The sequence below is a fragment of the Alexandromys fortis genome, unplaced genomic scaffold (genome assembly GCF_014885135.2).
Source record: "Alexandromys fortis isolate MF-2015 unplaced genomic scaffold, M_Fortis_MF-2015_v1.1 scaffold_0, whole genome shotgun sequence".
Taxonomy (NCBI): Eukaryota; Metazoa; Chordata; class Mammalia; order Rodentia; family Cricetidae; genus Alexandromys; species Alexandromys fortis.
The window spans coordinates 32,225,037-32,247,971 of record NW_026067949.1 but is presented as its reverse complement, the minus strand read 5'-3'; the positions used below and the strand labels follow the sequence as shown (position 1 = coordinate 32,247,971).

The 22,935-nt window shown below is 44.8% G+C and overlaps 2 protein-coding genes across 10 annotated transcripts in view; one reads left to right on the top strand and one right to left on the bottom strand.

Annotated features, from left to right (window-relative positions):
* Positions 1-17,654, top strand: part of Aasdh (aminoadipate-semialdehyde dehydrogenase) — a 29,867-nt gene extending 12,213 nt beyond the window's left edge. For 4 of the 8 annotated variants that reach the window (XM_050150051.1, XM_050150050.1, XM_050150055.1 and 1 more), the window contains 13 exons: positions 331-572; positions 1,000-1,106; positions 1,561-1,733; positions 3,014-3,206; positions 4,058-4,173; positions 5,202-5,985; positions 7,928-8,091; positions 9,428-9,550; positions 10,982-11,113; positions 12,080-13,215; positions 14,414-14,528; positions 14,819-14,961; positions 15,639-16,760. In XM_050150051.1, coding sequence (XP_050006008.1) covers positions 331-572; positions 1,000-1,106; positions 1,561-1,733; positions 3,014-3,206; positions 4,058-4,173; positions 5,202-5,985; positions 7,928-8,091; positions 9,428-9,550; positions 10,982-11,113; positions 12,080-12,472 — 2,427 coding nt within the window. In that variant the 3' untranslated portion in view covers positions 12,473-13,215; positions 14,414-14,528; positions 14,819-14,961; positions 15,639-16,760. Of the gene's footprint in view, positions 1-330; positions 573-999; positions 1,107-1,560; positions 1,734-3,013; positions 3,207-4,057; positions 4,174-5,201; positions 5,986-6,967; positions 7,048-7,927; positions 8,092-9,427; positions 9,551-10,981; positions 11,114-12,079; positions 13,216-14,413; positions 14,529-14,818; positions 14,962-15,638; positions 16,761-17,176 lie in introns of those variants that run through there. The other 4 variants (XM_050150053.1, XM_050150052.1, XM_050150057.1 and 1 more) reach the window with 4 other exon arrangements.
* A 186-nt stretch (positions 17,655-17,840) lies between these two features.
* Cracd (capping protein inhibiting regulator of actin dynamics) overlaps positions 17,841-22,935 on the bottom strand; it is a 36,632-nt gene continuing 31,537 nt past the window's right edge. For both annotated transcript variants that reach the window (XM_050150047.1, XM_050150049.1), the window contains 3 exons: positions 22,236-22,426; positions 20,801-20,951; positions 17,841-18,139 (listed from right to left, as the gene is read on the bottom strand). In XM_050150047.1, the coding sequence (XP_050006004.1) occupies positions 17,979-18,139; positions 20,801-20,951; positions 22,236-22,426 (503 nt within the window). In that variant the 3' untranslated portion in view covers positions 17,841-17,978. The remainder of the gene's footprint in view (positions 18,140-20,800; positions 20,952-22,235; positions 22,427-22,935) is intronic.

Genomic DNA, 22,935 nt, shown 5'->3' with positions numbered 1-22,935 from the left:
ATTTATTAGGGTTTTATAAATAGGGCTTCCCAACTGAAAATTATAGCCTTAGGGCTAGAGAGATGTCCCGGTGGTTAGGAGTATTCCTGCTCTCTCAGAGGCCCAGAGTTCAGTCCCTAGCACGTGTGTCTAGTGGTTGACAATGCCTCCAGCCATAGGCATCCAGTGACCTGGCTTCTGCAGGCACACACATACAAGCATACAAAGAAATAATAATACATCTTTAAAAAAAATAAAAATATAGTCTTAGTATCCTCATAGGTTCCGAAGTAATGATTACAGTGTTTACATACGGAAGGAGGAAACTGAGTGATTTTATTGTGTTTCCAGGCAACACCAACATTGCTGAGAAGATTTGGATGTGAGCTCATCAAGTCTACTGTCCTGTCAGCGCATACTTCTCTGAGAGTGCTGGCCCTCGGTGGGGAAGCCTTCCCCTCACTGGCTGTTCTCAGAAGCTGGAGAGGCGAAGGCAATAAGACACAAATATTTAACATTTATGGTATCACAGAGGTGTCCAGTTGGGCGACTTTCTACAGGATCCCCGAGGAGGTCCTTAATTCTCCTGTGAAGTAAGGCTTTAGTCACACTCAGTAGATGGGGGAGTCTTCTCCCGAGATCTTAGCATTAGCCCTGGGGCTTGTGAGTTTTGTTGGGGATGGCAGTTGAACATGTTGAAGGTGATAGTCTTTGCTTGCTAAGCCCACCCTCCACTGGGGAGCTGTGCTCCTAACCCTACTGACAGGGTTTGTCAGGTGCTGTAGTGATAATATTTAAGACACTATTTCAACTTAAGAATCCAAAATCTTTCTTATAACTGGTGACAAGATCCTACCAGATCCTTTTGTGACGTAACACACAGTACCAAACCGTTTCCTCCGGCATCTTTGCATTGTACCATAAACTGCTTTTGTCTTTGTTTGCTGTGTGCTTTTGAGACACTGGGAAGTGTGCCCACATGTGAATTTTAAGCCTGCCCTGGGCTGTGTTTTTCTTCAGACACGAATCTCCCGTGCAGCTGGGGTCACCACTCCTCGAAACGGTGGTCGAAGTCAGGGACACAAACGGCTCCCCAGTTCATGAGGGCACCGGCCAGGTATTTTTAGGTTGGTTCATGTTTGTTGGTTGATTTTTCTAAAAGAAAAATCAGATGTTTCTTATGTTCATTTCATGTTTTTTTTTAATATAGAGTGCACTTTTCCGTGATAAATTTTAGTCTTTTCATAATCACAAAATATTTTGTGTTTACCCAAATAGTTTCACATGCAGTTTCTAATTATGTAGAAACATGATTTGAAGTGTTAGCATTTGTAGACAAAACTACCTAGCAGTATTCTAATGATATTTTTACAATCATATATATTTTTAGAAATAAGTTTGGTTTTATCCTTTTGCTAACTTCCTGAAGTTATTGTGCCTGAGTAGCATTAAAAAGTCCCCTCATTTTAATATAGTCAAGGTCTGAATCTTAGTCACTGAATTTTAGAGATACTTTGATTTTGATGTTGTTAAATCAATTTTCCATGGATTTTGTGACATTGGAGTTTGTGTCTTTGAAAGGTGGGGAGAATAGAGTGTGTTTCCTGGATGGTGAAACGGCAGTGCCTCCTGGTACCATGCGGGCCACAGGAGACTTTGTGACTGTGAAAGATGGAGAGATGTTTTTCTTGGGAAGAAAGGACAGCCAGATCAAGCGCCACGGCAAACGTCTTAACATTGAGCTTGTACGACAGGTAGAGCCATTTAACACGAAGTGTCTCTTAGTGTATTAGGCAGCAGAGGCAGCGACCGCCAGACTTCTGTGCCAGGTCCTCTACAGCGCACATGCCTGACACATCACTCATAGGCTGAGGCTGAGGATTATGGGCTCAAGGCCAGGCTGAGCTATATAACAGGATCCTAGCTTTTAAAAAAAAGACAGAATCAGTGCCAGGTGGCGGTGGTGCACACCTTGAATCCCAGCACTCAGGAGGCAGAGGCAGGTAAATCTCTGAGTTAAAAGCCAGCCTGGTCTACAAAATGAGTTCCAGGACAGCCAGGACTACATACAGAAGCCCTGTATCAAAAAACCTAACAAAACAAAACAAAAATCCCAAAATAATTGTAGTAAAAGGCATGGATAATTCAAGGTATCTCTTATTTCCATCAGGAAGATATTTTGTTTGATAGTTTTGTTTTGAGGCAGAATCTGTTTATGTAGCCCAGGCTAGTCTAAAATTCCAAGTCCTCCTGCTTCGGCCTTCCTTGTGTTAGGCTTACAGGCATGACTCCCCAATTGGCCTTCCTTGTGTTAGGCTTACAGGCATGACTCCCCAAGTCTGACTTTAGATGGACGTTTTTAAATGTTTTTGTTGCGGGTGTGTGTGGGTGTATGTGGGTGTTCTTGAGTGTTCTTGAGACAGGGTCTCTCTGTGTAGTCCTGGCTGTCCTGGAACTCACTCTGAAGACCAGGCTTTGAACTCGCAGAGGTCCTCCTGCTTCTACCCCCTAAGTGCTGAGATTAAAGGCGTGCAGCACCACCGCTCAGCCAAGATGGCTATTTTTAAAATAAGGGGTTGGAGAGATGGCCCAGTGGTTAGAACGGTTACTGTTCCTGCAGAGGACCCAGGTTTGCCTTGTAGCACCCACATCAGACCGTTCACAACCTTTTTCTGTAGCTCCAGTTGCAGGGTACCCGACTCCCTCTGGCTCCTCCAGCACCTGCATTCACATGGTGCATAAAAACTCACACAGCACACATACGTAAAAATACATAAAGGGGGTAACAAAATAGATTCCAAGACCTATGAAAATACATTGGTTTATTTGCTTTGGAATGTATTTTTGCGGACAGGAGGACTGGTAGCTCTGTTAGTAGTAGATACCAATAGCAAGCAATTAAAAAAAACTCAGGTATTTTCTGGAAATGATTCAGCTGTACTGATTTTAGATCGGCACAGGACAGCAAATCCAAGCATTTAGGAGCCCGTTTCTAGGTGTCCCCATTAGTAAGTGAGGACAATCTTTCTTCCAGGTGGCTGAAGAACTTCACCAGGTGGAATCCTGTGCAGTTACGTGGTATAATCAGGAAAAGTTGATTCTCTTCGTCGTAACCAAAGTTGATTTGGTAAAGGATAGCATCTTTAAAGAACTGCGGAAACGCCTTCCAACTCATGCTTTCCCTGATGACATGGTGTTGATTGATGCTCTGCCAGTCACGTGCCATGGTAAATAAAGTGACGTAAAGCAGATGTGTGCTGAGTTGGAGAACACTAATTAGTTTAACAGCTGTATAAGTGCCGTTACCAGCGATACTAGCATGAATTACAGTAGACTCTGTTAATCGCTTTGTGTTACTAACTCATCCCTGATGAGAGACTCCTGTGGGCTGGTGGTATTCTGATTTGCAGGTAGGATGCAAAATATATACTCTTAAATTCAGACACAGGGAGGGCCACATACCTGCACTGGGGAAACTGAGGCAGGAGGATTACCAAGCTTGACACCAGCTTGAGCTACATAGTAAGATCCTGGTTTAAAAAAAACAAAAAAGAAAAAAACCTATGAGGCTAGAGAGATGTCTCAGTGGTAAAAACGGTTGCAGCACCGGCCTGGTGGGTTGATAACTTGATGCAGGGACGGAGAGCGTCAAGTCCCAAGAGTTGTATCGACTTACACAGAACACACACAGACACATTTTAACGTGCATCGTGTGTGTGTGTGTGTGTACATTCTTGATAGTTCCTTACCTGTGGCATTTTTATCTAAGGCATACTCGAGACCACATCTTGAGCCTTTTTCCGTGGATAAAGAGCGTCTCCTTTCCTCTTGTCTTCGTAGCATTGGCCTTCAGAACTGACTCTCTGTGCTCTATGGTGTCTGAGCTTTACAGTGAAGAGTGTGTGGCTGATAAACACAGTGACTCTGGGGCAAAATTAATTTGCTTATTTTATGGGGTGGGATCAAGCCTAGGCCCACGTAGGTGCTGAACACGTGTTTCACTGCTTGGCTATACCCCCAGCTGCATGGTTAAAGTTTAAATGTTATTTTAATGTTTGTTATTTCTCTTCATACTAAGGAAAAATTGATGTTTCTGAATTAAACAAGATATATTTAGACTACATAAACTCGGAGCCTAGGAATAAGATCCATGGAAAAGAGGAACTTTGGGAAAAATTACAGTACTTATGGAAGGTACAGTTTCTTAAATACAAACTTATTTTTGTAATTCATTCTTTGTAGGGAATTTTAGTATTCCTAGTAAATCAGTAAAAATGTTTTTAAAATGTTATTTCTGCCCAGGTGCCAAGTAGCATGTCTTCCTTAGTCCAGTCAATTCATACTAAAGGTTGGAGTGTTTAAGTAACGGTCTCACAGACATTCATTGAAAGGGAGCTAGTTTAAAAGGTGCTCGTGTCTACTCGCCTACTGACGTGACTTTTCTCGGGAGAGGCAGTGCAGGGCCTGTGCTCTCGCCAGGCTAGAACCTGTGGGCTAGCCATCGTTGCGTGCTCTACCGGGTGGGCTAGCCATCGTCGCGTGCTCTACCAGGTGGGCTAGCCATCGCATGTTGGCCTCTGTCATTAGTCTTGAGAAATGTGCAGTAGCTGTGTGCTACTGCTCAGGCATTTTTTAATGTGTCCCAATAGGCCAGCAAATGTTCTTAGATAAGATGTAGATTTTTCAGCAGGTGTTGGTGTCCCAGGCCTTTAACTCCAGCACTTGGGAAGCAGAGGCAGGTGGATCTCTGTGAGTTCAAGGCCAGTCTGGTTTACAGAGCTAGTTCCAGGACAGAGAAACCCTGTCTCGAAAACAACAGCAATAAAAATATGTAGATTTTCTGAATGCTTCTGTGAAGCAGATGCATTTGGTTAGTCTTAAAAACCGAGGACTGTGTTGTTATCGCTCACTGTAAGGCAGTTTGAGCTGTACGAAGTGGAATATCAGCCATGGGGATCTTAGGGACTAGTTGGTAAAGCAGATGTTTCTGTGACCTACTCCTTATTTTACGGGTAGGAAAACTGCTCTAAAGGGCATCATATTTAGAGATTACAGAGTGAATCTGACAGAGTTGGTGGTATAGTGATAATCATTAGAACAGAAACAACAATTTTTAACTATCTTAATTGTTAGCATTTTTTTATGATGCTGTCTGTATCACGTGTTACGTGTGCAGTCCTGTGTTCGGGCCTCTTACCGTGTCTCTCCCTCTCTGTGTGTAGTCTATTCTGAGTCTCCCTGGGGATCCTGAGGATGCTTGGAAGGTTCCCGAGGACTCAGTCTTCTTAGATAGCGGTGGCGATTCCCTCAAGTCCACGTGGCTCCTCAATGAGATTGAAAAACTTACTGGCACATCTATGCCTGGGCTCCTGGAGCTTATTCTCAGCAGATCTATCTTAGAGGTGTACAACCACATCGTTCAGACCGTGTTTGCACAGGAGGACCTGAAAGTCGGCAAGGGCTGTGCCATGAAAAGGAAACCCAGTGACACGGACCCAGAGGAAGCCCGTGGCAAACCTGCACAGCCGGCCTTGCCCTTTGCCCACGACAGCCAGGCAAACGCTCTGATTGCTCTCAGCAGAGGAAGTCAGCTCCTATCTCTGGGCACTCAGGGGCATTTAACTAATTTAGGACATTGCCCGTCAGTCTGTCCTCCTGATTTCATCTCACAGACTGGCACTCAAGCACCAAAAGACTTAAGTCCTCCAGTTCCTGAAGAGAAGTTGAAAAAGCCATCAGTTTCTCAGGAGGGGAAACCTGCGGCAGGGGCTGAGACCGTGTTGCGAGAGAGGTGGCGGTCAGACACGGGCAAATGCGTAGATGCGTCCCCTCTGCTGGTGATAGCAGCTGCCGATCCATCATCCACAACCGTGTACATCGGCTCCCACTCCCACAGAGTGAAAGCGGTCGACCTTTACTCTGGGAAGACGAGGTGGGAACAGCTCCTGGGAGATCGAATTGAATCCTCGGCATGCGTGTCCAAGTGTGGAAACTTTATTGTAGTGGGTAAGCTTCTGAATCTGAGGTTCATAGAGTTAAATTCCACATGCACACACAAGCACACACACATGCACACACACGCGCGCACACACACACATATTTTCAGTCTGACACCCGGATGGAAGCTTAGCTCTGTATTGCTGTACTCTGACTTTGGCAATGTTTAATTCACCACCTCACTTTTCTCACGGAGAAACGGAAACCGTAATAGAGCATGATGCTGTGGCACACATTACGTTGAAACCCACTGACCCACTGCAGTGTCCCTGGGTCAGGAAGTTTGGAGGCACTTAGTTGATGATCAAGGTCTCGTGCTTCTGTAGGCCCTGAGGGCTTTATGTGGAGTGGCAGGTTTGCTTCCAAGACGGCTCACAGACAGCACTGTCAGCATAGGGCCTCTGTTCTTAGTTGGTTTTTGCTAAGAAGATTCAGGTTTTGCCACATGAGCCTCTCTCTCTAGCTGTCTGAACATTTGCACAGCACGGCATCTGACTTCCCTCAGAGCGGATGATCCCAAAGAGAAAGCCACAAGAGACCTAGGCTCTAAAACTGGAGACCATCATTTTTGTTTAATTGTGTTCATTAAACATAGATCACTAGGTCCAGTTCCTGCTCAGGGGCGAGAATTAGTTTACATTTCTAGAAGAACGTCTAAGAATGTGTGGCTGTATTTTAAACCCATGGCAACTCTCCATGAGTTCTGGGCAGGATTAATCAAGCCCAGCAGTCCATTGGTACACTGTGAGGCACAAACAGAGCTCTTCAATGATGGCGACACAGAAAACAGCTTGGAAATTGAATCTCAAGAGCAATGACCTGGCCACGGGCAGAACAATGTAAAGTGTAGCAGTTGAAGCCATCCTAAATGGCTGTCCTCAGGTCCCATCCACTTCATCTTATTCTGTGTGCCCAGGTCTCTGTAGCGACTTCATTTGGAGGTTTTTACCCTTTCTACATCAGGATCCCCGAACTTTCTTTTCATCCACAGCCACACTTGGGAAGAGAAGTTCAGTGGAGTTACTAAGAATACCGGCTCTTAGATTTAAATCCTGATGCTGCCACATGGTAACTTTGTGATTTTGGCTCTTTTGTTTGTTAACCTGCTTCCATTGTTGTCATCCATAAGTATGGATATAATTATGCTAAAGTATTTGAAAATGTAGTCTGGGGATGTGGCTTGGGTGGCAGAATGCTTGCCTAGCATGTCAGAGCCCTGGGTTCAATCCCCAGCACTGTATAAACCAGATGGTGTGATCATGCACAGCTATAATCCCAGCACTCAGGAGGATCAGAAGGTCTTAGGATACCTGAGGCTAGCCTGGGCTAATGGCCCCAGTCTCAAAAGAAAAAGCCCCATACATAGGAAAGGCGTTGTAGACTTTGTTTGTTATTCATGCTAGCTTTTCTCAAACAGCTCTGAGCATCTGTACTATTACAATAACGGTTGGGTAAAAGGAGAATAACCCGAGGCTCTGTGACACTGGGCAGTTTATCCGGTCACAGCCAGGGCAGATTTGAACCCAATTTTGTCAGTGTGTGTGTGTCCGTGTGCTCGTGAGGTGAGAGACTACTTGTTGGTTGTCTCTTTCCCCCATGTTGGTCTGGGTATCATGACGTCAGGCTTGGTGGCAGGTGTCTTTACTGACCATCTTGCTGCCCCGCAGTACTATTAAAAACAAGGGCCTGCTGGGTGCGTAAGTGTCCACCTGTAACTCAGCACTCGGGGCTGAGGCCTAGGGCTGGGTGAGAGACCTGTGCCGCCAGACCATCACTAGCCGGGATTTTACAGGAATGTGTTCTTCAGGATCTGCTGTGTCTGCTGAAAGCTAAATCAGGTGGCGAGAACAGACATATATAAGAAGAGCGTGAATACAAATTGTCATCATTTAAACTAAATATTTTTATCAAGGTATCTTAATCTCATCGTTTATATTTTGTTTCTCTGTAGGCTGCTATGATGGATTAGTTTATGTTCTAAGAAGTAAGAGTGGAGAAAAACATTGGGCATTTACTACTGAAGATGCTGTCAAAAGCTCGCCAGCCCTGGACCCCACCACAGGCCTCATCTATGTCGGGTCTCATGACCAGCATGCGTATGCTCTAGACATCTATGTAAGGATTCCCTGTATCCGTGTCACACTGCAAACACAGGGGCATGTCACTGTAATGTGCACCTGAGTCTGGAAGCAGGCATTAACTATAGCCCATGTATAACGTTTAGTCTGGAAAAAAGTGATTAGTCAAATTTAAACATCTTTAGGCATTTTTAACTTTCTTTCAAATAATTTCTGCAATATTAGGTATTCAGAATGACCATAACAGAAAAAAAAGCTATTTTAAGCTCTTATTACATGAAAATATCAAACTTATATAAAAATTATAAGGAAACTGCAATAATTTTTTTTTGAAATAACAGTGAATCAAAGCTCACTGGTATAAGTAGAAATAAAGAATAAATATAAGTGATTAGAAAAACCCAGAAGAAAATAAAAACAAGTGCATAAACACACAGGAGGAAGCTGCTGAGGACATGAATGTTTCAGACCTTTAGTACTCGAAGCAACGAAATGAGACACTGATATACAGTGATTGACAGTCGCGTCCCTGAGAGGTAGCAGCTTGTGTGGACGGGAGGACAGTTTGAGGGCTGGGATACAGCTCACTGGTACAGTGCTTGCCCAGTGTGCACGAATCTCTGAGTGCCATGCCTCCAGCCACACAGATGAGCTGGCACATGAGTGATCCCAGCACTCGAGAGGCTCGGTTATGTGCACATAGTGATGTAATCAGTAATGCACAGGAAGTAAATGCAGAGACTTAGTGTGGCTGTGGAAATCTCATAATCTTTGACCAAAAATTTGTTTCTATGATTCCACCCTGGCAAAATCATCAGAAGCATAAATATATGCACCAAGTTGTTTATAAGATTGAGTAATTGGTTTCTAACAGTTTTTAGATCAGGAAGAGAGATTATTTTGAATATAATGCTTTAAAATTATTTTTAAAGCCATTTTGTAAAATCAGTGAAGGAAACATACTGAGTTGTGTGTTCAGAATGAGTAAATGCACACATGTACGTGCATGAGCATGCACATGCGCGCGCATGCACACACACCAGTCGATCAAAAGGGAAAATGGTAGTTAGTGTGTTATCAGTATCAGTGACTTCCTTTGCTGCTCTGTGCTGTCTTAACCCGAAATGGTGGTCCTAGCACTGACGAGGCTGAGGCAGGAGGATTCTGAGTGAGTGAATAGGGAGGGCAGGGGAGAAGGGAAGAGAAGCCTGCATTCCTCTGGGTGCTGGTGCCTGTTCCTTGGTACAGCATGTGCAAGGCTCTGGGTTCGATCCTAGCACCTCCAGAAGGAACACAACCCAAAACTTAGCTATGTTGTATGTGGACTTGTTAGCAGTGAGCACCACCTGATTAATTCAAATTCCTGTTTTCAGGAAAAGAAGTGTGTCTGGAAGCTAAACTGTGGCGGGATGATCTTCGCTTCTCCATGTTTGAGCCTGAGGCCACATCACCTGTACTGTGCTACGCTTCGGGGACTTTTACTGGCTATAAGTCCTGTAGGCATCCAGCCACTGTTAATTTAGCTCCTATCTTTATTTCTGATTTTGATGTTTAAAAGTTTGAGTACTTTTCAGTTAAATATAATCTACACATTAATGAGTTAGAATTCACTTAAAATGATTGAAATTATTTGGGAAAACAAGGTAGCATGTGTTCATGCTTTTATTGTATTTCTTTAGTTATTTTTATTTTAGCCTTTAAAAAGATTTATTTGTATGTGTAACACATGTGTCTGGTGCCTGAAGAGGGCATGGGATCCCCTGGAACTGGAATCACAGATGGTTGTGAGCTACAGTGTGGGTGCTGGGAAGCAAAGCCGGGTCACCTGCAAGAACAACATGTGGACTTTGTCACTGGCTCTCTCCAGACTGTTTGTAACCTTGTTAGACAGGATTTTCTCAGTCATTTTAAGGACTTCTTGTCTGCCCCTTATAGTGGTGAACACCTTTAATCCCAGCACGTGGGGGCAAAGACAGGTGAATCACTGAGAGTTCCATGCTAGCCTGGTCTACATAGTCCAGCCTGGGCTACATGGTGAGACCCTTTCTAAAAAAAAACTAAGCAAAACAAAAACAAACAGCAACAAAAAAACTTCTTGTCTATTGTAAGGAGAGAGGTCTTGTTCATTTTTTTTTCTAATCTTAAAATTGTTTTTCCTTTTTTTATGGTTTTTTTTTTTTTTTTTTTTTCATTTTTGAGACAGGGTTTCTTTCTGTAGCTTTGGAGCCTGTCCTGGTACTAGCTCTTGTAGACCAGGCTTGCCTCTGCCTCTCGAGTGCCGGGATTAAAGGTGTGCGCCACCATCGCCTGGCTGTTTTTCCTTTCTAAAGATAGATTTTAGGTAGGCAGTGGTGGCATATACCATTAATCCTAGTAGCTGGGAGGCAGAAGCAGGCAGATCTCTGAGTTTGAGGCTAGTCTGGTCTATAGTGTGAGTTTCAGGACAGTCGGGGGCTGTTACACAGAGAAACCCTGTCTTAAAGTGTGTGGCTTTGTTTTATGTTCAGGGCTGACTTTTTGTCCTGGCTCTGAGAAGCAGCACTGATTTTCTGACTCTTTGTGCGCGTGTGTGTTTGTGAGCGCGTGTGTCTGTGTGCATGTGTGAGCATGTGTGAGCGTGCCAGCGTCATCGACAGCGCCACTGTGCCACTGTTGCTGCTTGGCTCCAGCCTAGAAGATGTGTAGTTTGCTGTAAAGTGGCTCCACGGGTAAGGCACGTACCGCTAAGCCTGACAGCAGGAGTTCAGGCTCCTTCCCACATGCTACAAGCTGTCCTGCATTCTCCACATGTGCCCTGTGGCACGTGCGTGTGCACACATACACGTGCACACACACAATAAATAAATAAATCAGCAAATGTAACTTTAAAATGGTAAAGGTGCTTGGTTAGTAAATCGTCTTCAGTGCTGTTGCTTCGGTCACAACAGGCTGCTGGGAGCGTCGTTTGGAAGCACTGCTGTGGACAGCCGCTCTTCTCTTCCCCACGGTGCTGCCAGCGGTACGTTTGCGTCGGCTGCGTGGACGGGAGCTTGCTCTGCTTCACTCATGCAGGAGAGCAGGTGAGAGCAGGTGATCCAGTTCTGTGTGTAACCCTGGGGACTGGACCCAGGGACTTGCTGTAATCAGTGACCGCTCTGTTATTGAGCTACATTCCCAGCCCTTGCTCACACACAGACACACATATATACACACATACATATATACATAGTATATGTATGTATATATTATTATTTTTTTTAATAATTTCTTTTGATACAGGGACTCCCTTGCTATCCTGGCACTCACTGTGTAGGCCAGACTGGCCTAGAACTGAGATCTGCCTACCTCAGCCTCTTTTTTTTTCTTATTTTTATAATTTATTTATTTGTACTTTATGTACATTGGTATTTTCCCTGCACATATGCCTGTATGAGGGTGGTGGATCCCTGGAACAGGAGTTACAGACAGTTGTGAGTCATATGGGCGCTGGGATTTGAACCTGGGTCCTTTAGAAGAACAGGTAGTGCTCTTAACCACTGAACTCTCTCCAGCCCCTGGCTCAGGCTTCTTGAGTGCTGGGATTGAAGGCAATACCCAGATTTTTGTTTAAAGCTCTTAACTATTTGCACTTCAACGCCTTCATTCCGCTTCCATCCCACTTGGTTTGGAAAACTTGAGTTAGACTTTTTTTCTCCCTTTCTCTTTGTTCTAGAGCTGGTTTTGGAACAAAGGCCAAGTTCCACACCCTGTCCAAGATTGTTAATAACGTACTTTGAAGGCATAATACAGTTCTTTTCTGTAAACACAGTGTCTGTGAACACACCAGTAGTAATTCTCAAGCAGCTCAGAATTACTTGTAACAGCATTGTAACGTAACTTGTCTTTGTTTTTACCACCGGCGCAGTCCAGTGGGAGAATGAAGCTACTTTCCAGAAACCAGCATTATTTTTGGTCTCTGGAGTTACCCAGTTGTATGAAGAAACCCTGCAGGCTTAAGAAAGTGCTGTGCTGGATAAAAGACTGATCGTTCCTCCTCTTATTTGAAGGTGTGGCGCTTCTCTGCGGGAGGACCAGTCTTCTCATCCCCGTGTATCCCAGCATCAGAACGAGAAATATTTTTTGGTTCCCATGATTGCTTTCTGTACTGCTGTAGCATGGAAGGTCACCTGCAGTGGAAATTTGAGACTACCGCGAGGGTGTACGCAACTCCCTTTGCTTTCAGTAGCCAGAGCTGCAGCAGTGAATCCCTGCTGGCGGCCGCATCCACCGATGGGAAGCTGTGGATCTTGGAGTCTCAGAGTGGCAAGCTGCGAAGTGTGCACGCACTCCCGGGGGAAGTTTTCTCTTCTCCTGTGGTCTGGGAATCCGTGCTTATCATTGGGTGCAGAAATAATTACGTTTACTGTCTGGATTTATTGTGTAGTGATAATCAAGTATAGTCCTTGTAAGTATATATGTGTGTGTGAGATGGTTGGAAATATTGTAAAGCTATGTGGATGGTTTTATATTAAAGATTCTATTTTGGGTAAGGAATTTGTCTGCTATACTTCAATAGAGAGCAACTATGTTTATTTCTTATAGAAGGAGCAGGAGCTTCTGGGGGGGGTTGATAAAACACCTGCTATAGTTTTTTAAATAAACTTTTAAGATTTATTTTATGTATATGATGCTATATCTGCATGTACACCTATATGCCAGAAGAGGGCATCCGATCCCATTATAGATGGTTATGAGCCACCATGTGGTTGCTGGGAATTGAACTTAGAGCTTCTGGAAGAGCAGCCAATGCTCCTAACCATTGAGCCACCTCTCCAGCCCACACCTGCTGTATTTTGTAGTACTTTTAATTAAGTACTACAAATGTGATGGTGTGCTGGACAGTTTCATGTCAATGTGACACAAGCTAGTCATTTGAGAGGTGGGAACCTCAACTGAAAAAAAATGCCTCCATAAGACTGGGCTGTAGGTGAGCCTCTACAGGATTTTCTTAATTGATTGATAGGGGAGAGCCCAGCCCATTGTGAATGGTGCCACCCTGGACTGTTTCTGGCTTCTTTAGCAGGTTGATCAAGTCATGAAGAGCAAGCCAGTAAGCATCACGCCTCCATGGCCTCTGCATCAGCTCCTGCCTGCAGGTTCCTGCCCTGTTTGAGTTCCTGACTTCCTTCAGTGATGGACTATGGTATGGAACTGTAAGCCTCACTTGCTTTTGGTCATGGCGTCTCATCACAGTAACCCTAACTATGACAGGTGGTGAAATTGCATGTTTTAGAAATATCTGTTTTAATTGGTCAAAACGATGCTGGTTTGAAAATCACCAAATACCTCACTGTGTGTAATTAAGAAGGTGGAAACATAACCCTACTATTGTACTTTGGGGCAGCACCTTTGTGAGATGGTTAAGATTATATGAGGATGTGTGTGTGCACGTGCGTGTGCATGTGTTGGGGGATGCTGCTGACCCTGAGGGACTGGAACTTTGTAAGGAGAGACCAAGGCCTGTGTGCTCTGCTTTGCCAGGTGATGTCCAGCATCACCTTGGTTGGGACTCTGCAGAAGGTCTCTATTAGTAAGGGACACATAACTAGATGTGGCCACCAGTCCTTGACCTCCTCAGATTTCAGAACTGAGAGCTAAATAAACGTGTATTTATTATAGTCAGTCTGTGGTATTCAGTCATGGACAAGTTTACAGAGATAGCTAGTAAAACATAGTTCTTGCTGTGGATTGAGCTCGTTTGTAAACTGGCTAGTGTTTGAAGTTGAGCCAACAGTGAGTGTCTGCATAGAAGGCAGCAGCGGACGGAAATTTGTCTTCTCGAGCAAAGCTCACGGTATTTTCATGCTTTTGGACACCAGAGCTCCTGGTCTGGGAAGGAAATGCAGCAGCAGCGATTGTATCCCCTGCTTCTCAGGCCTGCGGGTTACACCATCAGCTCCCTGGTCTCGCGGCCTCTGGCCTTTTTCTGAGTTGAACTATACCCTGGGTTCTGCAGGTCTGTAGTGTGCAAACACCACATGGTGGCACTTCTCAGTCTCCATAACCTCATGAACCAGTTCTGGAATCTCTGCCTTTGTTTGTTTCTCTGGAGCAATCCTGTTAGGTTCTAGGTTTCACAATAAGTATATCTATAGCCTTTCATTTCTCTCTCCACCTAGCTAAATATATCTGATCAGTTATGTTTCTTTAAAGAACCCTAACATATTAAGGTTGTTTTGTGGGTTTCTTGGGGTTAAAAATCTCTGTGGAAAAGAAAGGATCGGAATATGTTTTGAGTTATAAACAGACTATACCATTGACTTTATACTGAAAAAGATTTTTATCTTTGGTGTTTTTTCCTGAATGTATCTAAGTGTACCATGTGTATGCATTCCCTCCAGAGACCAGAAGAATATGTGGGAGCCTCTGGAGCTGGAGTGAGCCACCATGTAGATAGATGCTAGGAACTGAGCCTGGGTCCTCTGTATGAGGCAAGAACTCTAAAGGTTTTTAAAGGTAGGCTCTATTTATCAACTTAGGTTCATTATTTCAAAGCTGGGGAGGCGGGGAGTCATGTACGTGTATTGTGTACTGCTCAGGCTTGAACCCAGGGCTTTGTTCATGTGAGGTGAGCACTCCACCATTGGACTATATCTCTAGGTCCTTATTTAGTATTTTTAAGCAGGCAAAAGTGCCTCCCCCACACACACAGAGAGTTTTGACTTAATATGGTGACTTTAGGCCTTCATTAGTCCTGCTGTACAACCCAAGCCAACCTCACCATTTTCACCAAGTTGTCTTTGCAGGTCAAATGCTCAGAGTCCAAGGTGTAGCCTATGGTAGCCGGCCCTCAGCTGAGGATGATGCTGCTGGGCTGTGACCTGGAGTAAAGAGACTGTAAGATCATTTTATCCGAGACTGAGACCACTCACTTCCTACCGGACTTGAGGTAAACATCTGGCCTTGTTCATATATATGTTCATCCACTGGGTATTTGGGGCGGGGTGGGAGGTAGGATAAACACAGTAGCATTAAAAACTTGAACCTTTTCTTGTTCATCCAAAGCTCTGTAAATAAGAGATTGCCCGTAGATGGCCATTGGGATAAATTACAGCTTCAGCTTAATAAGGACATTCATCAGTGCCAAAGGTCTTGTCAGTATTTTATTGAAAGGTCTTTTCCCTTAAATAATGGACATTTTTTTTTAACATTCAAACTGTATACAACCAAAATCTCAAAATAATATTAAAATCACACTAAGGAATTTTTATTAAGTATCTACTTTAATTTTATTGTTGGTAAAAATATTGCAAGACACTTGTAGCTAATGTTGCTGCTTTAAAATAAGCAAACTAAAATCACGAGAAGAGACGGTGGATACATACTATACATTTGTAGATGATCAGCTAAAGTGAGAATTTCATGGTAATCAATCATGTTTTATAAGAAACAATTGCACTTGAAACATCTTTAAAGTAAACAAAAACTCTACTTCCATATGTAAGTCTATGAACAGAGGTTAATCACCTATATAACCTTGTCAGAAGTATGTTTAAATTTAAAAAGGTTGTATATTTAATATAGCAGTCATTCATTAAAAAAAGTCTTGAACTTTTGTTTTCACAGAACTTCCCCTAGTGTGTTGCTCAGACGAGCAACACAACTGAAGCGGATAACACTTCCTTGGTGCTCAGTGCAGGTTTGGGAGGCTTGGAAATGTCATGTTGAGCATGTGCTTCTTCAGCAAGAATGACGACCACCTGTTCCTCAGTAGATTCTTTAAAGACATCCGTGGGGCATTTTTAACTACGCTGTATCTTGTACTGTGTGTGGGCTCATGGTATCGAGTCAGTATGAACGCATCTACTAGTCTTTAATTTGTTTTAAGACGGGGTCTCCACTGTGTAGCCTTGGCTGGCCTGGAACACATCATGTAGACCAGGCTGACCTTGAACACACAGAGATCCACCTGTGTCTGCCTCCCAAAAGCTGGGTAAAAGGCATGCGCCACCATGCCCAGCCCTATTCTTCCTTAGCCATCTTATTTCTGGTCCTGTTCGCTGCCATGACTGTGGTACTGGCCAAAGCTGAGAGGATGGAGGAAGAAGCCAGTTTGGAAGAATCACTGTGGCACTGTAAGTCTAGAGCTTTGTGTGGGAAGATTCCCATTCTATAACTCTAGGGCTTTGGGTGTTCTATCAGTGAAGAAATCATTGAACTAACAGTTGTCTACACATAAGATTTAGAAATGAATACCAGTGTGGGAAACGTGCAGTGGAATATTAGTTGCTTACAATAGCGGTAACAACAAAAAAGTTACATTGATTCTTAACAGTCGGAAGGTCCAGTAAATATAATACTAAGTCCAACTTGCAATAGTGCAGCTACCCACTTGACCACACATGCCAGCTGCTTCATGAAGCTGAGCCACTGTTTCTAGAGAGAAAATGGTTTCTATATGGTAAACAGCATCCCTGTCATCCTGTGGAGCAGACAGAATGACAGCACATTGCATATTGCGTAAGCACAGAGGAAAAGGAGTGATGTACGCTATTAAAATATGTTAGTGTGGGAGACCAAAAGGGAGGCAATCCCTGCACTGGGCTAAGATCCTACACCTAGAAAAGGAAATGATGCCAACACCGGGAAATACAAAGTGATCGCCAGCAGTATGTAGGCATTTGCTGCTATGTCTAGTGTCATGTAAAGCAAATCTAGAGAAATAAACATAAATACATGTGGCTTTGACACTGCCAAGTCCCTTCTTTGTGTGCACATGTGTATGCTAACAAGGCCACGTAAACTCTGAGATGCTTCTTCTTTAAAGGTATCAAGGTGAATGCTCTACATTGTAAATGCTTTGGAACATTCGACTCTGAATTATTCAAGTACAAGAAAGGAACAAAAAATTCTCTACAAGAAGTCCTTAGAACAAATAGGTTACACATCTTGGCTTGTTCATTTTCCCTTAAGGCCAAGGGGAAATTTCAGAGGCATGTAATGCCAGCGACCTAAACTATCGTACATAAATGGCTGGTTTGGGTGACGGTTTTATTTTCTTGTCTCACGTTTGCCTTCTCTTCATAACGTGAAAAGCTAGATTACACCAGGTTCTTAACTTTTGGATGTCATCTGAAGGGTTTCTCCTAAAATCTATATCCTAGGCCCTGTGCTCCCAGGATCTATCTGGGAGTGCCGCCCGGGCTGCTGGAGAGCCACTGCGCTACATGAGGTGTCTTCTCAGCGACAGCTCTGACCCAGAGTTCGTTCCTTTGGAGCCAGCGAGGCCAGATGGTCCTTGGTCTTTAAAGAGGCCACTGCTATAGCAGGGTACACCATGGATCAGTCAGTATGAGTGAGTGGATTTGCTACGTTGTGGTTTTAGGGTGGGGAAAAAACATGAAAACCAGACATAGGCACAGAGCTGGGGGCCAGCTTTTCCTTATTCTCCCAGTCACTGCATCCAGGAGAGTGATACCAGGTTTTATGTACATGTGAACCTGTCACTGTTCCATATGCAAACATAGGGTAAATGTTTGGGGTAGAAGAGTAAATAGAGTAATAGATTGGCAAAAGGATATAATCTGAAATGGTGCGTGGGTGTGCATATATATATGTGGGGACCATAGATGGGCATGGCAGGCTCTCCTGAGCTCTCCTTTGCAGATTTAGATGGGCATGGCAGGCTCTCCTGAGTTCTCCTTTGCAGATTTTGCTTCATGTGGTCCCTCAGCCAAAACTGTCTCTTGAGAACTAGGGGAGCTCAAGGCACCAGGACCCAGGGTTGTGCAAATACACTCTTTACAATGAACACCACCAGTGCAGTTTCTAAACATTATTTTAAAGCCTATAAAACATGCTTCTTTTCCCTAACTTGGTTTCTTTACCGCATATAAAAAAATAAATAAATAAAAAGGGCAAGAGAAGAGCCAGCAACTGGCCACAGACATGGGAAAGAGTCACCGTTTACTTAATGATTTGTGGGCAGTCGCTCCAGGCCTTTGCTTTTCTCTTGGCCAAAGCCAGCCAGGCAGGTTCTGTAGACATGGGGGCAGCGTCTGGGGTGGAGAACCTCTTGGTGACCTCCTTTACCAGAGGTGTTGGGGGCGCAGAGTCTGAGATCTCCACTGCGTTGTTTGAAGGAAGAGAGAAATAAGAACCACATAAAAACAAACATTTTAGTCAATAGAATTATATGTACTTACTATACATGAAATGATGCATGCATGCGCACACGCATACACACACACACCCCTCAGAACACCAAAATCTAGCTAGGTGTTGTTCACAGAATTACATAAGAACATTTAAAATCTGCTCTTAGGACTTTAAGAATCCAGTAGGCTGTTAGCTCTAGTAACTGTGTTACACAACAGATTTACTTTTCTTTTCTAATTTACTTACTTATTTTTTGAAACAGGGTTTCTTAGTGTAAGAGTACTGACTGTCCTGGATCTTACTCTGTAGACCAGGCTGGCCTCAGAGATCCATCTATGTCTGCCTCTGCCTCCTGAGTGCTGGGATTAAAGGCAAGTACCACTGAACTTCTCTGAAATGTTGTATCCTTTAGCAAACATTTCAAAGGTGGTCCCCTCTCCAGAACAAGATTTTGACTTATTTAGTGGTACGAAAGTCGAGCCAGGCATGATAGTGCATGCCTTGGAACTTCTATGGTCCCGAACTCCTGGTCTTCCTGCCCCAGCCTCCCAAGTGCTGAGATTACAAGTGTGGGCCATGGGGCCTGGCAAGTTGGTGAAGTCAATAGCAGGCTGCCTCCTCCACAGAGCAGCTCCTAGCTTTATTAAGCTAGCATTATTATAAAGTACGATAATCCTTTTGTCCTTCCAACTGAACAGAGAAAAGAATGACCTCTTGAGCCTTGCACCTTCCACTTTTCATGAAAAAAAAAAAATCTCAGTCTTAGTCTAACATTTAGAACCCTCATTGTAAGAGCAAAATGATCAGTGTTCTAAGGTAGTTCTGGTATATGAACACTCCTACTTTACCACTAGGTAGTGAAACCTTTTTTAATACGTCCACATCTCCAGACCTCAGGAAACAGGTAGCCAAGGCATGAGTGTTAGTATTCAGGCATCTGTACTGGCCTGCCCTTGGGGTTCTGACAGGGTACGTCTTCAGTTACAGCCACTAAGAGCAACCCCTGTGCACATTCACTACGTTCCCATCTATTTTTCTCTCTACCTCTCTCTCTCTTTCGCCATTCTAGTCCCCAGGGTCCGGTCTCTGCCCCTTCTCTCTCTTCTGGTAGACCTCCCATGTGAGTCCTGTTATATGGCATGATTCCTTAGCGCCATTTTTTAAAATAAATTATAACACTGGTGCCACGAGATTCGGCAGGCCCTCCTGGTGCTTCCTCCAGCCCACCAGAGGTCTGAGGCATGCTGGGACCCTAGTCTACAGACGACAGTCTCACTTCTCCAACTAACAGAGCACTGGGCCCCTTCATCCAATACCGGCCTGTCTGGACAGTGAAGGGGGCAGAGATCGGTCCCTGGGGATGAGTGGCAGAAGAGAGAAAGAGAGGGGGGGGAGAGGTGGGCAAGGCCCACCTTTTAAGGGAAAAGTAGTGAGGTGCTCTTAGTAGCTGCAGCTAGGACTATCCTGTCAAGCCCCTAAGGACAGGCCAGTACAGATGCCTGAATGTTGGTAATGGGAGAGGCTGGGGCTTAGATATGGCTACGGTTTGCACTATCTCGGTGTTTACATGTAGGAAGACTAATTTTCTAGTGTGGTGGCAATGAATTCTTCAGATTTGGGAGGCAGAAGCCTAGTGGTGTGTGCTTGGGTGTCAGGGGCCGCCCTCACAAGTAGATTAATTTCCTCACGCTACTGTAGGAGCTTGCTTGCTTTCTCTCTGTCCCTGTGTACACACTGTCCATTCACTTTCCCACCAGCTCTGTAGGTTCCTCATCTGGGGATTCTGCTAGCCTTCTGTAAAGGGACAGAGACAGACACGCCCCTGGGGAATAATGCAGCTGCACAGGGAAGCAGATGTCCTGGGAGTTCATGCAGTTACAACTATCCATCCTCCAAGTGACTTGTAGCAAGGAAATAGTGGGCCACTATGGGCCATTTTTTACATCTGTTATAAACAGATGACGGTTATTACCACCCAAGACAGTGCTGAGAAAACTTTCTCCAAAGTCAGGCGACCCGACACCTCCTCTTGGGATCCTGTCAGTGGAGGTGCTGTGGCTCTAGGACAGAGAAGCAGCTGGCGGCTTTCACACACTTGGACCAATCTTGTCATTGCAGATGACAGGACCCTGGGGTCTACTTCCAAGCCCGGGCTCTCTCTACGTCAGTTCTGCCTAAACTTTACACCTCGTCTTCCCCAGCCTATTATACTCATCTCTCTCTTTGTTTAATGTCCTGGTAGATGCCCTTCCTTGCTGTAACAGGCAGACAGGTAGACAGATGATAAATAATACAAGTGGATGGTAGGCAATGAGGTACTGGTGATGACTCACGTTGCCCTATTGAATGTTCAGAAACCAGGGCAAGCCAGTTGGTGTCAACTCAGCCACAGCTTACGTATTTACACCATGGAAGGTAGCGAAGGCCACAAACTCTAAGGAGATGACTGCACAGGCATTTTACTGTCTCCCTCTGAGAGCTGGGGAATTCCTGCTGTCTGCATCAGCATCAGTGTTTACAACTGGGTCTTGAGAGCCTGTGCCCCGTGATGTCTAAGATGCTATGCCAAGTCACTCCATGACAGGGAATAAAGCTGCTCTCAGGCAAACCAGGGTGTACCGGCGCTCTACCTGTCACGGATGTGGGAAGAGTGTTGGCCTTCTTCAGCTGTTCTCGGCGCTGGAGTCTGGACACTGCAGTTTCAGGCTTCTTCTCTTCTGACGGAGTGGCAGACTTGTGCAGGGAACTGGCTCTGCTTCCAGGCTGCGGGCTGACACTGACCTGCATTAGCACAGAGAAAGAAAGCATGTTTTCAGGGCACGACCTCTCAGCCCTGCCACGAGGGGACTGGGCTGCACCTGTGAGCGGTGTGTTCAGGGCAGGCCTCCAGTGAGGGCCCAGTGCCTTGTACCAAGGACGGGAAGTTACTTTCCAGGACGAGCCCCATCAAGATGATCAGAAAGTTAGGTCATAGAACAAGGCTTCAGATACACTCTGCCCACTGAACAAACTCACTTCCCCAACTCCTACTTATAGTAGTTTCCCTTCTCCAAGATGGATCAGTCTAAGATCCTGGTGGGATGTCTAAACCCAGGGCAGAACTACACGCTGATCGTTCTGTTTCCTTCCCTTAGAGTTCAGTCACTTCAGTCTGTGATTGTTCTTATTAAGCCAAGCGCTTTCGCCTCAGGAAGGCCTTTACAGCTCCTTGGCATCTGCTCATCTCCAGTATCATACAGTCACACCTTGGGAACATTCTTTTTTTTAATTTTTAAATTCATTTTACATACCAAACACTGGACAAAGAGTATCTGATGTGGGAGTCCCCTCTGTGTGCTGTGATTACCACTAATTAATAAAGAAACTGCCTTGGCCCATTGATCGGGGAGGACTGGACTGAATGCTGGGAGAAAGAAGGGCGGAGTCAGAGAACATGGAGCCACCGGAGACAGATGCAGGTCGGAACTTTAGCTGGTAAGCCACCACCACATGGCAATACACAGATTAATAGAAATGGGTTAAATTAATATGTAAGAGTTAGCAAATAAGAAGCCAGAGCTAATGGGCCAAGCAGTGATTTAATTAATACAGTTTCTGTGTGATTATTTTGGCTTTGGGCAGCCAGGATGAACAAGCAGCTCCCTGCAACAAGTATCTCTGTCTCTGGGAATAGAACAAGGGATTTCATCAAACAAAATGGGCAGTTTAACCCTATGAATTTCTGGAATTTTCCACTTCCACAAGTCAAACCATGGAAAGTGAAGCAGGGACACTCCTGTAGGGACACTCCTGTAAGCACAGTATGGGAGCTGCTGTAAATACATCCATCTTAGATCCTGCCAAATAAGGCTCGCATAGTAACAGCATAGTAAAACCAAGTTAAATTTAAAATTTGCTGCTTAAAAAATGCTTCCCTGATTTAAAGGCAGTCAATTTCTCTACTTCCCTGCCCTATATAAACAGCACCTCCGGGTGCCATCTTAAAAATGACCTCGTGTGACTTAGAGAAGAGCTAAGCTCCGCTTGGGACGGCAGCACTGAGAACGGAGAGGGAGGGCTACTCACAGTTTCTTTACACAGCTTCTCTGCTTGCTTGGCCTCCCGGGCTTGCTTTCTCTCCTCTCGAGTCGCCTGCTGCTCACGAAACCCCTTTTGCTTTTGCAGCGCCAATGTTATCCACAGCGGCTGAGCAGCTTCACCTTTCTCTGTTAATTTGGAGCCATCTACAGAGTGCCTGCTCTGGAGCATGGGCTTCTCTACGGAGGAAAGATGACGTTTGCTGCGATTAGCACTTGGCTTAGTGTCTCTTCCCATAAAAGTGTGACATAATTCCTGATAGGTGTATGACGTCTATGCTGATGCCCAAGGGATCCCATTGGCTGGGAAGGTGACATCTCTGACTAACAGGAAAATGGGCGTTTTTCTTCCCTAAAGTGGAACTACTTTATAAGAAAATAAAATTGCCAATGTGATAAAAATCCAAGTTTATGGGAGACCCAGGTAGTATGTGGTTCATTGCTTTGGTGGGCTTTGTTTTTTAGCAACGGAAACGTTCTTCTCAAAAAATGTTTTATATGGAGGCGGGCAACGCAGGCCAGGCCGCAGGCTGCGGCCGGGACCGGAGGGGACTGGCGCGGTGGCAGAGGACGCAGGCGGCAGGGACCAGCGCGCAACACCGAGAGCAGATCGCCCCACTACAATTAAATCAAAGATGTAGGCCTTTGGTTGGCGAGGGCCCTGGCAAACGGGGAGCCAGGTCCTGCTC